Consider the following 14,334-nt stretch of genomic DNA (forward strand, 5'->3'; position numbering starts at 1 on the left):
ATGATGACTGAGAGGACGAATGTACGCTCGGACGCTCGGTTGTTGAGATAGACCACCTTTCCAAAATTGTGAACGTATTGTCCCTGAATAGTACAAAGATGACAACCTCGAATAGCGCCTTGCCCCTTCATGCATAAAACTTTTGACTTGGCTTTGTAATCCATAACTAGAATGTCAGTCACACCTCGTACTATTGAGCCATCAGAGGACAATTCCTTGATCGAATAGTTGGACAAATTCGTCAATTACGGGCCTTAGAAAAGAACTCACGTTTTTTAGAGAAGGACCAGGAATGATAATTGTCAAAAAGGAGTGGGCAAATGAATAACGTAACTCTGGAGGCAGATTCAAAGTATGAGCATAAACAGGCCACATAGAGTAGTCCGTTGACCTCTTGCGGAAGGGGTTGACATCATCAATGCTAATTGCTAGAACAAGATTTCGTCGATCTCCTTCCATGATACCACCATTGGCAAATAGAGATTTCCAGTGGTCTGTCTGATGTAGGTCATTAATGTAGCCGTTGCTTGGGGATGTAACATTGTGATGGTGTGTCAGCAAGCCACATTCGATCACTTTCCAAAACTTGTTTTAGTCGTGGAATTAAGGGCAAGACTTTGAAGGTTCTTCTTGGGGGACGATCGAGCCTACGACGTTTGGGTCTGTATGCCCATGATCTAGGTTGCCTGCGGTACCGTCTTGCATTACATTCAGGACATCGCTCGGCGTCGGTCAACTCTTCGTAGTAGGCACGACAGCCATTCGGACACATGTGAAAAGACTAACTGTTGAGGGCGCAGTAACCTTAAGAACTGTTTGTATGTAGTTGGGAGACGATTTTCCTTTGGCAAAATATGAAATATGTGCCAACAGCTTGAGCAACGATTCTAGCGCTTTCTTTGTTACACCACTGTACTGAGTAAACCAAGTTCCCAATAAGAGTACTGTCTCAAGAATGGTTCTACTAGAGCCGGGGTAGAGATAGTCACACAAATTGTTCTGGTTATCGCTGTCTCCGTTTTCAGACTCACCATCGCTGCTGCTGCTACTGCTGCAGTTGCTGCTGTCGACCTTGTGTGTATGTTGTTCTCCGTGTTCAGGACTATGTTCATCTGAAACAGTCATATGTTAGAATATGTAACCTCCCTCTTACTGAGAGAAAACATATAACGTCAAATTTATAAGATTTAATAAATCTATTATCATTAATATAATTTTAAAAATACGTTATTTTAAATTTGGACTAAAGTTGCGGCTAGAAAACAAATTAAAATGTATGCATATTAATATTTAATTAATAATACATATTAATTGAATTTGTCTTAATAACAAATATATATAATATAACAGTAAAACTATTATGTATATTACTGTATATATAGGATTCTATACACTTGTTGCATTTGTTTAGTATACTTACAAATTATGCAAAAATTCATGCTCTAAATTCCACCTTGATTAGCTAATTGTACTCTAAATCTACTTCACCTGAAAATTGAACACCTGCATGCACGTCTTCTTCTGGTGACACTAAAGCCTCCATTTGCTCATCATTTTCGTGTTTGAATTCAGACGCTTGATCGGACTCGCTTGGCGTCGAAGAGTGTCGGCACTCTACAGCTGCAGGGCGGTGTATTCCGTGCTCTTTCAGATGTCTTCTGATTGTGCGTTCACTTAAACGCGATCTTCCGCGGCACACTGAACACACGCAGAATTCTTTTCCGTCATCCATAACGCGTTTTTGATCCTCACGTTTTAGTAGAAGAAATTCCGCGTTTATCCAAACTTATTTGCAAGCGAGCGAAGCGAGCGAGTTTTCTCTAATGATTCAAAGGGGTACTCTGAGTGTCCGTCCGTACGTACGTCCGTCCGTGCGTCCGTGCGTCCGTCCGTGCGTCCGTCCGTGCGTCCGTCCGTGCGCCACCACCCCTACCCCGTGGGGGAATCGTTTAGGAATTGATAAATTCGAATCGTTCTTTGCTAGTTTTGAAGAATATTGTATTCTACAGAGCATTCTTAGATTGTATGCCAAGAATGAGCATCCAAGAGCGATGAACGTGTACAAAGACAAGAAAAGTAGGAATGGCGCCGTCTTCCTTCTTCAAAGCAAACTAGATGCGCAGTAGGTAGTAAGTACAGCTGCAGTCTTGAAGTCAAGCTATGTTACATACTAACAATGGCGCAATCCATGAAAAAAGAAATTCGAAAACATTTGGTTTTGCTAGAGAAAAATTCAGTGCCAAAGTTAGACTAGACACAAAAATGCCATATCATTTTGTCCAAGTCTGTATATATATATATATATATATATATATATATATATATATATATATATATATATTAATTTTTTATATTATACTATATTATTATATATATATATATATATTAATTTTTTATATTTTACCCACTAACAGTGGGCAAACAAATCACACATACTCCCACATAACATTGTCAACATTACAGATGGCTAGTCTGTCCAAGATCAGTTTAGCATTATACCGCCAAAGACTAAAAGAAAGTTGTTGCAGTAAATGCTGGATAGCTTTAGAGACTGTTGTCCCTGTAGTTAAAACAGTTCTTCTTGCTATAATTTTTAGAATCTCTAAAGAACTAGGAGACCAAACTCCCAGTGTCTCTACAACTAGAGGATAGAAATCACATCCAGCTTCGTTAACTTCATCTTCATATCGTGCAATCTTCTCAGAGTCTTCTCCAGCAGCTGCTGCTCCTGGTTGGATGCCTGATTGTAGGAGATATGATGCCTGTAGGGAATTCCTAACGGTCACATCGAAATACGCAGCTTGGCCCTGCAGGAAGTCAGGATGAAACACATCCCCTGGTCTGGCATTGTTGTGACTGTTGCACCGTTGCTCCTTCTTGCAGTCGCGGTTGTCAACAAGAACTGTGTTGAAAATGACATCACAAAGTGTGTCATGCCTTTTATTTCTTAGTGAGCCATGACTACAACTCAAGACATGATCTCCATGTGCATTGATGACAGTACCACAAGGACATCTAACGGACGAAGGAGGAGATGGAAACACAGGAATGCCAAGCCACATACGAAGAGCAACCATAAATTCCTGAGAAGATATGCCCAGGCCTAATTTCTGGTTAGGTATTGCCATAAGCCATGCCCCTATTATTTTAGTTTTAATTTATTACAATTAGTACATTTATTTTTAATTTATAGTCAATTTATTAATTTTTTCAATTTATTTATTTATTTTTGATTTATCAATTTAGTTTTATTTATTTATGTATTTTTAATATATTAATTTATTTTAATTTATTAATTTATTTAATCTATTATTTTATTTTTAATTTAATACACTTATTAATTGACAATTAATTTATTTTAAGTTATTAATTTATTTTAATTTATTAATTTATTTTAATTTAATAATTTAATAATTTATTTTTAATTTATTGATTTATTTTTAATGTATTAATGTATTTGTAATTATTTTTATTTATTTTTAATATTTTATTAATTAATTTATTTTATTGATTGCGTTACAGACGAAGTTGATTATATTATATTTGGAAACGTAATCGCTGAACCAATGGCTCCAAATATTGCTCGTGAGGTGACAACGCGTTTGATTTTATTGATATTAATTGGCATCTTCATTGTATTGTATTTTTGGCAGGTGGCACGATCGGTTGGATTCTCTGACAAAACTCCGGCTCATGCTGTGTCGATGGCTTGCATATCTGCTAATCAGGCTCTAACATCAGGTGATGTGAGAAATTGGTGTAGGATGTGTAGGTAGGCAGTAAATGGTTAGTTGGATAAACTGACAAATTAATGACACACACACACACACACACACACACACACACACACACACACACACACACACACACACACACGCACACGCACACGCACACGCACACGCACACGCACACGCACACGCACACGCACACGCACCCGCACACGCACACGCACACGCACACGCACACGCACACACACACACACACACACACACACACACACACACACACACACACACACACACACACACAGACGACGGGAACACATAAAGGCAGCGACGGCAGATCAGTCAACATTATTGTTGTTTTTATAAAGTTTTATGCAGCAATGGGTCTGATTGCTGGTGGGCAAGCCGACACTGTCATTGCTGGTGGCGTTGAGTTCATGTCTGATGTTCCAATCAGAGTATCACGTGGAGTGAGAAGCAAGCTAATGGCATTCGATCGAGTATAACCACACACGAGTTTTTGATATTAATTAATTAAGGGAGCGTAAGCTCGTGTTTCGTTTAGGCAAATTTGCTTGGAGCAAGACTATGCCTTGCAATGGGAGCATTGAGGCAGTTTTCTTTGGAGGTTTGTCATCTCTATATGGTAGATAATATTGTAGGTGTAAAGTTAGACATACACACACCAGAGCTGCCAACTCTCCCGCATTGAGCGGGAGACTCCCGCATTTGGGACCCTTCTTCCGCCTACTCGCATTTGGCATCAAATCTCCCACATTCTGACCATTGGTGGGTGTGACCAAAATGATGGGCGTGCCTGTTTTGTGTAACTGTACCGTAGTTACAGTTTCAGTACATGCATGTGTACGTACATACTTCAACTTGATATCCCGATATCAATTCCTATGTGCCAGCCCCTCTCTTCATCCGGCTCTTTCATAATTGGTCAAAATACCGACATAGAAAGAGGAGTCGGTCAGAAGTGGAAAAGGGAAGGGGCTGGCTACCTGATTACCATATGTATTGCGGGAAAATTGATCGAAGAAGGCCACAAAAAATAGAATCCAAAACATCCCAACTAGCCACGAGAATGTGCATGTACTTTGTTCTTAGATTTTTATAACAGACAGTAGTACGTACAGTACAAGTTCTGTGTTTAATTAATTAACTATTATGTTTAGTAATTGGTGTTGATGCTGTGTGTCGCTAGTTAGGCACATTAATCAATCGGATAAACATTTGTTGTGCTATAATTAGATTAATTAATGGCTTCTACTCCAACCGGACATGCAAATATTTAAATTTTGATGATTAGATATTATTTATATATTATTTAACACTTATTACGATATAAATTTATTGATATTAATGCTATTGTAGGCGTATCCAAAAATTTAAACTCCAGCATTCTCCCGTATTTTTTCCTGCAAACTCAGGCATTTTGACACCGCTAGGTTGGCAGGTCTGACACACACACACACACACACACACACACACACACACACACACACACACACACACACACACACACACACACACACACACACACACACACACACACACACACACTACAATCGTTGTACTTTGTAGGAAAGAGCAAATATGTGAGTAGAGACAATGGCATTTGCGTGTCAACAATCGACAAAGTGTTGAAGTTGAAGCCTGCGTTTGTCAAGCCACACGGCACCGTTACTCCAGCTAATGCATCATTTCTTGTGAGCACATGCTGCAGTGTAGTGGCGACGAAATGTGGTGCCATTTGTTATGATGATTGTTTGTGTAGACTGATGGTGCTTCAGCATGTCTTATTATGAGTGAAGAGAAGGCGCTCGCTCTGGGTTATAAACCGCTTGCTTATTTGTGGTGTGTGTGTGTGTGTGTGTGTGTGTGTGTGTGTGTGTGTGTGTGTGTGTGTGTGTGTGTGTGTGTGTGTGTGTGTGTGTGTGCACGCACAAATATCTGAAACTGACACATAGACATGCAGAGAAACTAACAAACAGACTGATAGAGAAATAAACTAAATGAAAAACTAATAGACAGACAAACTGACAAACAACTAAACACACAAACAAACCCAAAAACAAATACACAAACAAACAAACAAGACAAACTAATGTACACACATACAGACACGTATATTCATCTCTGCTCTGTATGTATATGCATTTTGTTTGTATTTTTGTTTGTTTGTATGTTTGTTTGTTTGTATGTTTGTTTGTTTGTATGTTTGCATGTTTGTTTACGTGTGTTTAATTAACTTTATTTTCTTTGTATATGTGTATGTACATTAGTTTGTCTTGTTTGTTTATATATTTGTTTGTGTGTTTGTCTGTCTATTATTTTGTCATTCAGTTCCTCTGTCAGTCAGTCTGTCAGTCAGTCTGTCAGTCATCGATTCTCTCTTGGCGGGCACGCCAAGCACCCTTGGAGGGGTTTGCTTCACTGACTTAACCGATCAGCCCATCAAGCTACAACATCGCATCACGGACGAGTTATCTACAACTAGTCTTCAACACCTTCTGGATCAATCTCAGGATCAACATCAGGCTGCTCGTCTAAGGTCGATTCAAGGTCCTGGAAGTGGCTCATGGCTAGAGGCAGCACCTTCCTCAGATAGGCTTGCATTTAAGCCTTCCGAATTTCGGTTAGCGGCTCTTCTGAGGCTGGGATGCCCAATGCCCTTCAAGTCCCTGGCACCTATTTGTGAGTGTGGGAAAGAAGCAGATGATTATGGATACCATTTCTTGACCTGCAAACACGGGGGTGGACCTGTATGGCAACATGACAGTGTCGTAGCAGGCTGGTGCGAGTGCCTCAAGGAGGTGGGTCTTCACCACAGAAAAGAAGTGCGAGACAGGTACACAAACAATAGTAATCGACCGGACATTGTGGTTTTCGATGCTGGAGATGGTTCTAACATTGACCTTGATATTTCACTCTCCCACCCTTGGAGCTGCGAAGCTTTTCCCAGGTCGAGTAGTGAAAGTGGATGTGCTGCATCCAGAAGAGAAGAAAAGAAGAAGGCCAAATACTTAAAAGATCTTTTACCTGGAGGTTCCACCCCTAACTTTGCGCCGTTAGTCTTTGAACATTTCGGTCACTGGGGGAATACTGCGACAGACTACCTGAACACTTTGTCATTGCGATCAAGGGACAGCGACGGAAAATGCAACAAGGCTGAATTCCGTTCCTACTGGAGAAAAAAATTGAGTGTAATCCTACAGAGATGCAATGCTAAAGTCTTGCTGAAGAAGATTGACAGACTTCATTTACAAAGTTCTAGTGCTGATATAGCTTTAGACTGCGAACTTCAAAGTAGCATTCATTAGTGGGTTTTAGATTTCAGTAGCGACTATTATGTTTCGACTTCCTATGATGTACGTAGTGCCTTGTATGTTCAATAAATGATGTCTGTCAGTCAGTCTGTCAGTCAGCCTGTCAGTCAGTCTGTCTATCAGTCTGTCTATCAGTTTGTCTGTCATTCAGTCTGTCTGCCAGTCTGTCTATCAGTCAGTCTTAGTCTGTCTGCAGTCTGTCTATCAGTCAGTCTATTAGTCTGTCTGTCTGGCAGTCTGTCTATCAGTCTGTTAGTCAGTCATTCTGTCAGTCAGTCTGTCTGTCGGTCTGTTTTGTCAGTCTGTCTATCAGTCTGTCTATCAGTCTGTCTATCAGTCAGTCTTAGTCTGTCTGCAGTCTGTCTGTCTGGCAGTCTGTCTATCAGTCTGTTAGTCAGTCATTCTGTCAGTCAGTCTGTCTGTCTGTCAGTCTGTCTATCAGTCTGTCAGTTAGTCTGTCTGTCAGTCTGTTTTGTCAGTCTGTCTATCAGTCTGTCTATCAGTCTGTTTATTAGTCTGTGTATCAGTTTGTCTATCAGTCTGTCTACATATTCATGTGTCAGTTTCAAATTTTGTGAAACATTTTCAACAACTTTGAGTTGCTAATTGATGCCCATCCTAATGCAGAGATTTTGTGTACGTTGCACAAGATCCCAAAGATCAATTATTACTTGGCTAATCTACACATTGTACGTAACTTCATACTTTCAATTCGACTGCGTAATGTCCAACAGCCCGGCATATGCCACTCCCAAGCTGCTCGACAAGAAAAAGCTAACGCTGAACGACATCGACGTGTTTGAATATCACGAAGCATTTGCAGTGAGCACTCACACAGATCTCTCACACGTGTCACACACTCACTTTCACAACATATTTGTTTAGGGCCAACTCTTAGCTAACATGAAGGCCATGGACTCCGACTGGTTTTGTCAGACTCACATGTCTAGAAAGAAGGTTAATATCAACAAATTTATTTTTATACGAAATTAATTAATGTTTATTTACAATTAATTAATATATTTTGTAATTATTTTATATTATTAATTTGTTGTCTTTTATTGGGGCTTAGCTTGGGTTGTTGCCTGTTAAAAAGATGAATCTCTGGGGTGGGTCTCTGTCTATTGGACATCCGTTCGGAGCCACTGGCGTTCGTCTGGTGACAACAGCAGCTCATCGACTACGAAAAGAAGACGGCAAGTTAGCACTCGCCGCTGCTTGTGCTGCTGGAGGACACGTAAGCATCTAAGAGATTTCACAGAGAGTCACGACTTCATTTTGTATGATGACTTACTTGCAGGGACACGCCATGTTGGTTGAACGTTATTGATGATGAACTTTAGAGTCTAACTTTTTGTGCACTTTATGTTTGATATTGTTTTTAAGTATGTTTGGTTTGTGCTATATTACGGATGTTTGTCACACTGGTGGTCTCTGTCGATTGTAAATTCTGGTTGTAAACATATTCGAATCAGTGATTTACACAGACACATGCAGTAATGTCATATACACCATTCAAACAATCAATTGTATTTCATCAAAAAAATGCAATAGAAACATTGTCTATTGACAACAATATTCTTTTGATAAAAATAAATGTCCAATATACCATAGTGATATCAACAATACTACTGCAGTAGTGTTCACTTCCATCATTGCCTCCTGTTGCTACTCGCCTACCTTTTTCTCTCTAAATAATGACAGCAAAGTTTGTCAAAGTCAAGCCACTCGTTCACGTTTACGTAAAATTTCACCTTTCTTCAATTCCTCTTCGACTTCTTTGCCAATTGGTGTGGGTATTCGATGACATGCCCTCAACAAGTCCTCAGCTGTCTTCACTTTTCCATCTATCCTCCTTTTTGCCTCAATGACAGCCATCAACTTGCCGGGGAAAAATGGTATTTCATGAGTTTCTCCTTTGATATTATCGCCTTTTAGTCCCAAAATGAGTCCAATTTCGTACCACTGGTTACAGCCATGTTTAACAACAGCATCTCTCACTGTCTCGAAATCAAGCGAGTATCCTACACACAAACACATTACATTATTGTAAACCACACATCCAATCAGCATCATATAAGAGATATTTGTATACACAATTACTTGTTAACTAAACAATGACGCAAATGAGATCTCACACAACAAATACCACAAATAGTCACACTCGCCTGATACTTCCTTTTTGATCAATTTTCTTTTCTTTAGCGGTTCTTTGATGTCCTGCTGTTCATCATCTCCTTTTCCAACATCTAGAATAAAAATTGAAAACATACGGGTTACCAGCATTACCTCTAGCAAATGTTCTCTAAGTTTGTACATTATGCTCACTATAATTGTTTTCCAATGTGTGTGACATGAAACAATAATCGAAAAACAATAGCAACCACAGCAGTGTCAATTTCAAAGGCCAAAAAACAAGCAAAAGGTTTGACTGCTCAAAAGAGATATCCCATTAGAGAACAAGATAAATTGCTACTCATAACTTATATACATCGCTACTCGCAATTTAACAGCATCTCTTACTGTCTCAAAATCAGGCAAGTGGCCTGGACAAACAGATCACATTGTATAACTACACATCAAATCAGCAGATGATAACGGAGATAGTTATATACACAACTATTCTTAGCTAAATCATAGCAGAATCCTATGACGTGGGTAACAAATGAGTTTAATTATTTATTTGGTCACGTGTTATGCCTTCGCTCGTCACGTGACAAGCTGGACTATACCTTAGCCCCGCCCTCAACATTCCGCCGGGCAAACAAGGTTCCTTTGATGTTGCCATGTTGCTGCATCACCCATCTAAGGATCCTGTAAATGTTATAAAGAGGCAAGATAATATTACTGCTTCTTGTGCAAAGTGGGTGGTGCTGGGTGTTTAGAGGATGTAAATCATCGAGCCCCAAAAACCGTTTCATGGCCCTACTGTTGAACAGCTATGGTGAGTGAGTTGTTGTGGTGAACTGTGGTCGAAATGGTGTATGCGCGTGCCTTTTGCAGTCATTGATTTTCACTTACCGATGCAAGTACTTCACTAAATGCTAGGCAGTATGGCGACGTACTAGTTTTTCTGCAGGTTTCTTGCAGCGAGGCGATCATCTCTTGGTTTGTTTGGCAGGCTTGTCACGTGGGCGGTGATCCCACCAACTTTGCCTGTTGCAAAAGTAACTTCAGGTTTTTCGAAATGTCAAGGACAACCGCGATCCACTTACAAGACTCTTGTTTTTCACATCTGATGGTTCCATTGCTCAGGGAGCGGTCCGTTTGTGCTTGACGTGTTTCCCATGACCTCTTGATCGAGAACTGCGTGAACTCCTGACATAGAGGTCCATTGTATCAACAGTTCCTGTATTTTCTGTCTTTGTACTCTGTATTTTCAGGTTGCTTCCGTGTGCATGATGTCACCTGAACCTGTGGGTTTGTATCTATGCTTGAGTTGTATATATAGGCTTCATATAAGCGGAGTCCTACCCAGTGAAACTGTGACTTGAAGTCTATGCGTTTATAGTCGATCATCATGTCTTCTTGTTACCCGTGTATACAGTCTTTCAGCAGGATGTCTTTGCAGCATAAGAGGAAATGTCTTTATGGAGCTAGCATAGCCCAAGCTCGTTCTATGCTAGGCGGGTTGTCAATGAAGTTTTGGATGTTCCATTGTCAACTTACCTATCCAAAGTCCTGCTTGCCTGTGTCATAAGTGTGAGAAGCTGCTGATGCAGCTGTCCAAGTTAAAGAAAGAGGTCTGATCATGCAGTTCTGAGCGGATTCATGTTTGCTAGCATGTGAACTTTATTTCTTGCTCATATTTATTATATTATTATAAATCTTTCAACGTCTGTGGCAGATCTATCAAACCACAAGACTGTTCCCGATTATGCCTTATATGTAGTAAGTAATACAAAGTGCACAATTTAAAGACTCGACTTGCTGCTATCGATTTTACAAAGCAACATAGCATCAATTTAGTCACTTAAAGCTGTCATAAAACAAGGCTATCAATATCTCTAAAAAAGATTCCCCTCTATTATAATTTCCTCTCTCGGACAACTCCCTCTTTTCATTAATTTCCTGATTAAAAAGTACTAAAAATAATTGCCAAGGGAATACGGTATTTAGTTTGATTCAATTTCATTACAATACTACAGTACACTGTAGTACAGTACATACAGTACAAACAGTACAAACTCACTTCATAAAAGCTTATTATTACAAATTAAGGTGCTCACCTGCCAGTTGAGCCTTTACAGCCATAATCATTGGTTGGGGAATACAATGACATGCTGCTAAAAGTTGTTTGGCTGCTTCGTCTCGTCCTACTTCTTGTGCTTTTGCTTCAAACAAAGCCTTCAACTTGTCAGCACCAAGAGAGGAATCCTTTGTATTCTCATTGACTTTGCGCATTGTAAATCCCAACTTCAAACCAACAGAGAGCCAACGATCATGACCCTGCTGTAATACAGCAGACAGAATCACTTCTGGATCATAAACACTCTCAGCGGCAACTGTGAAAAAACAATAAAAAACCAGTCAATCTACCGAACTCCATCATTAGACTGATGTATGTGGTACCTTCAACAGTAGGACTAGTAGACGTATTATCAAACCACAGATCAAGGTTAGCAGGAGGATCAATGCTTTGATGCTCTTTGTCCAGCAGAATATCATCTTCTGGATATTCATCCAATGAAGCCAGTCGGATTGGATCATAGTCAAGTGGAGCTTCATCAACAGCACTGTGAACACAGACCTCAAACTGAAAGCCAACCATTCCTCGTTCCTTCGCTTGTGTGAGTTGTTCTATTAGAGTCACTCGCACACCATCACACAGTGGACGCAGCACTTCATCTGCAGGTAGTTTCCTGTGACTCAATTTTGATGGACAGTAAACGGTAACAATGACAGCCTTCACAGTGTAGACCAACTCCAGATCCACATCTTTGTGAAGATGAAGTATCACCTGGTTTCTACTGAGCTGTGGGCTTTTTGTGTACTTGCTGACCATGCGGGTCACAAGACGGTAAAATAGAGGCTTGAGAAAAGCATTGAAACCTCTGGGAATAAAGAACAATGATGGAGGAGATGTAGGAGAGCAGAATGCTGATCGGTAGGCAAAAGGGGTCTTGATGACTTCTTTGATGACCATAGAGGGAACAAAAAAGTCCTGACCGTCTTGGACTTTGACATCTGGAGCAATTGAACAAGTGGCCAAGTATGCCCCTGAAATGATATTAAACAGCTGCAGAAGAATAAGGATCACATCATAGTTTGCTTCTTCTACTCCTGCCTTATCCATCAGATACTTGGCAAGATTCCATGACATGATCCCTTCTTGATGAAGCTTTTTGAGATCGTTCCACAACTTGGGAAGAAGTCTTTCTTGATCCAGAACTGTGACAAAGATGGCCAACACATCAGCAACCCACTGAATGTTGGGAAGCACCTTCTTATTGAGCCCCACAACATTGTGATAGAATCCAATGCTTCCATGGCTGCAAAGATATCGCAGTGCTTGTCTGCATTCCTCATCTGATGAGATATCACACACCCTGGCAGCTAATTGGCACACATCGTGCAGATCAAGAACTTTGTGCTTTGCCATTCTCAGAAGACTCAGACCCTTATCCAGCATGGCCCATGGTAATGGAATCTTCTCTTCTTCATCCCAGTATTCACGAGCCATTTCAACAATCATTTTCTTGACGAGGACGATCGTTGGATCGGGATTGCCTGTTCCTGACTTTGTGTTGTCAACATGGAACAGCACCTGATAAGGCTTTTCACTAAAGGGCACAATGTGATCACCAAAATTCTCTTCGGCGATGATTTCTTTGACTATTTGCTCCTGTCTTGCCATGAAACTTTCACTTTTTGCTTTATCCTTTCTAGAAGCAAACATGAACGTTGCTGGTGCCCTTTTGACACGCCCTTTGCCAAAAAACATATTGCGTCTTCTGCCAGCAGGAAAGGCAGCAGAGAGAGCAGTAAAGCAGTGGCGTATGACGTCGGCTCTTGTGGTAGCCACATCTCGTGGTTTCTCAATAGAAGTTCCATCGGCAAGACGAAACTTGGATGTGGTCACCTTCTCATCTAGTGGCTTGGAACCATCGATAACCACAAAACAAGCTGTACATTGATACTCGTTATCAGCCATAAGTGCAGCGTGTGTGGAGAGGAATTGATCTTGACCTCCTCTGTCCATCATCGTCACATTGATCATTTTTTCACATTTGCTCATCTCCTCCTTATTCTTCTCCATGAGATAAATGGCCGCATCTACATTTCCATCCATTTCTTTAGCACGTTTGAAATCATCGTATCCTATTGGATCACTCTCTGCTTCGGCATACGTTGACTTCACACCGCTTGCTTGCACAATCACATTCGCCTTCAAATCAGATTCTGTAGAACTTGCTTGTGGGCTTTGCTCTTGCTTGTCTGGCTTTGCTGTGCTGGACTGTTGTTCCTTGTCATGAACAACAAATTCTCTTGCAAACAGCTTGCTGAGATGCACTAGTCTCTCCTCTTCACTTTTCAATTCCTTCCAATCCGTGCCGTGTCCAATTGCTTGTGAGATCATCATCTTCACCTTCACGCCCTCCGTGCTCTCCTGACCTTCAACAAATGGTTTGTCTGTCATTGAAGCTTCCAGACATGATTTGCCTGCATCTTCCTCCCCCATGCTGTCAATTAACACAGTGTTGCCCGGCACTTTGCCTTTTTTGCAAGCTTGATCAAAAAGAGCTTTTCCTTCAGGACCCAGACGGTCAACAACAGAGGGAGTTGAAGCTACAACAATATCATTACGTTTAATGAGCAGATTATTAAAATTAAATAAGAAAATAATCATTGAATAGTAGGATAGTAGAACACACGCTTGCAATACCAAACTCCAACTGCCTCCTCTTAATGATTACAGTTATCTGGACATGCACACACACACACACACACACACACACACACACACACACACACACACACACACACACACACAAAATGGATATGTCCTTTGGAAAGTTCCGAAGATAGCACCCCTGCCTATTTCTAGGTAGAGACCCCAGTGCTATTTGGACTTTTAGGCCGCACTGACAAACCCTTGATGCGTGGCCAGAGAATCAAGGGCACTCACTTTGGAGCAGCCGCGGGACTGGACCTCAAGTCCATACGTACCCGTATATACTGCATTACGTTCAGCCAAGTCAGCTGGCTAGTCCACCCCCCCAATCAAAGACCAAGTACTCATGTATACTCCTGAGTCGAGGGAAGCAATTGTG

The 14,334-nt window shown here is 40.7% G+C and overlaps 2 protein-coding genes and 1 pseudogene across 15 annotated transcripts in view; 2 read left to right on the top strand and 1 right to left on the bottom strand.

Annotated features, from left to right (window-relative positions):
• The first annotated feature begins 3,653 nt into the window (after window positions 1–3,653).
• Window positions 3,654–7,137, top strand: LOC134182921 (uncharacterized; annotated as a pseudogene).
• Window positions 7,138–7,783: 646 nt separating this feature from the next.
• On the top strand, window positions 7,784–8,504 carry LOC134182922 (trifunctional enzyme subunit beta, mitochondrial-like). Its single transcript, XM_062650364.1, has 4 exons — window positions 7,784–7,882; window positions 7,946–8,017; window positions 8,133–8,297; window positions 8,361–8,504. Exons 1-4 carry the CDS (start codon window positions 7,784–7,786, stop codon window positions 8,388–8,390), a joined length of 366 nt encoding a protein of 121 aa, XP_062506348.1. The 3' UTR covers window positions 8,391–8,504.
• Window positions 8,505–8,569: 65 nt separating this feature from the next.
• The window catches only part of LOC134183529 (uncharacterized), a 31,135-nt gene continuing 25,370 nt past the window's right edge, over window positions 8,570–14,334 (bottom strand). For all 14 annotated transcript variants that reach the window (XM_062651101.1, XM_062651096.1, XM_062651099.1 and 11 more), the window contains 5 exons: window positions 11,633–13,849; window positions 11,290–11,565; window positions 9,229–9,309; window positions 8,815–9,084; window positions 8,570–8,750 (listed from right to left, as the gene is read on the bottom strand). In XM_062651101.1, coding sequence (XP_062507085.1) covers window positions 8,737–8,750; window positions 8,815–9,084; window positions 9,229–9,309; window positions 11,290–11,565; window positions 11,633–13,849 — 2,858 coding nt within the window. In that variant the 3' untranslated portion in view covers window positions 8,570–8,736. The remainder of the gene's footprint in view (window positions 8,751–8,814; window positions 9,085–9,228; window positions 9,310–11,289; window positions 11,566–11,632; window positions 13,850–14,334) is intronic.

Source organism: Corticium candelabrum, chromosome 8 (assembly GCF_963422355.1).
Source record: "Corticium candelabrum chromosome 8, ooCorCand1.1, whole genome shotgun sequence".
In the NCBI taxonomy this organism is placed as follows: domain Eukaryota; kingdom Metazoa; phylum Porifera; class Homoscleromorpha; order Homosclerophorida; family Plakinidae; genus Corticium; species Corticium candelabrum.

Coding starts and splice junctions, on each gene's coding strand:
- LOC134182922 (XM_062650364.1), top strand. CDS start 7,784: ATGTCCAACAGCCCGGCATATGCCACTCCCAAGCTGCTCGACAAGAAA. Junction 8,018..8,132: donor CTCACATGTCTAGAAAGAAG/GTTAATATCAAC, acceptor ATTGGGGCTTAG/CTTGGGTTGTTGCCTGTTAA. Junction 8,298..8,360: donor CTTGTGCTGCTGGAGGACAC/GTAAGCATCTAA, acceptor ACTTACTTGCAG/GGACACGCCATGTTGGTTGA.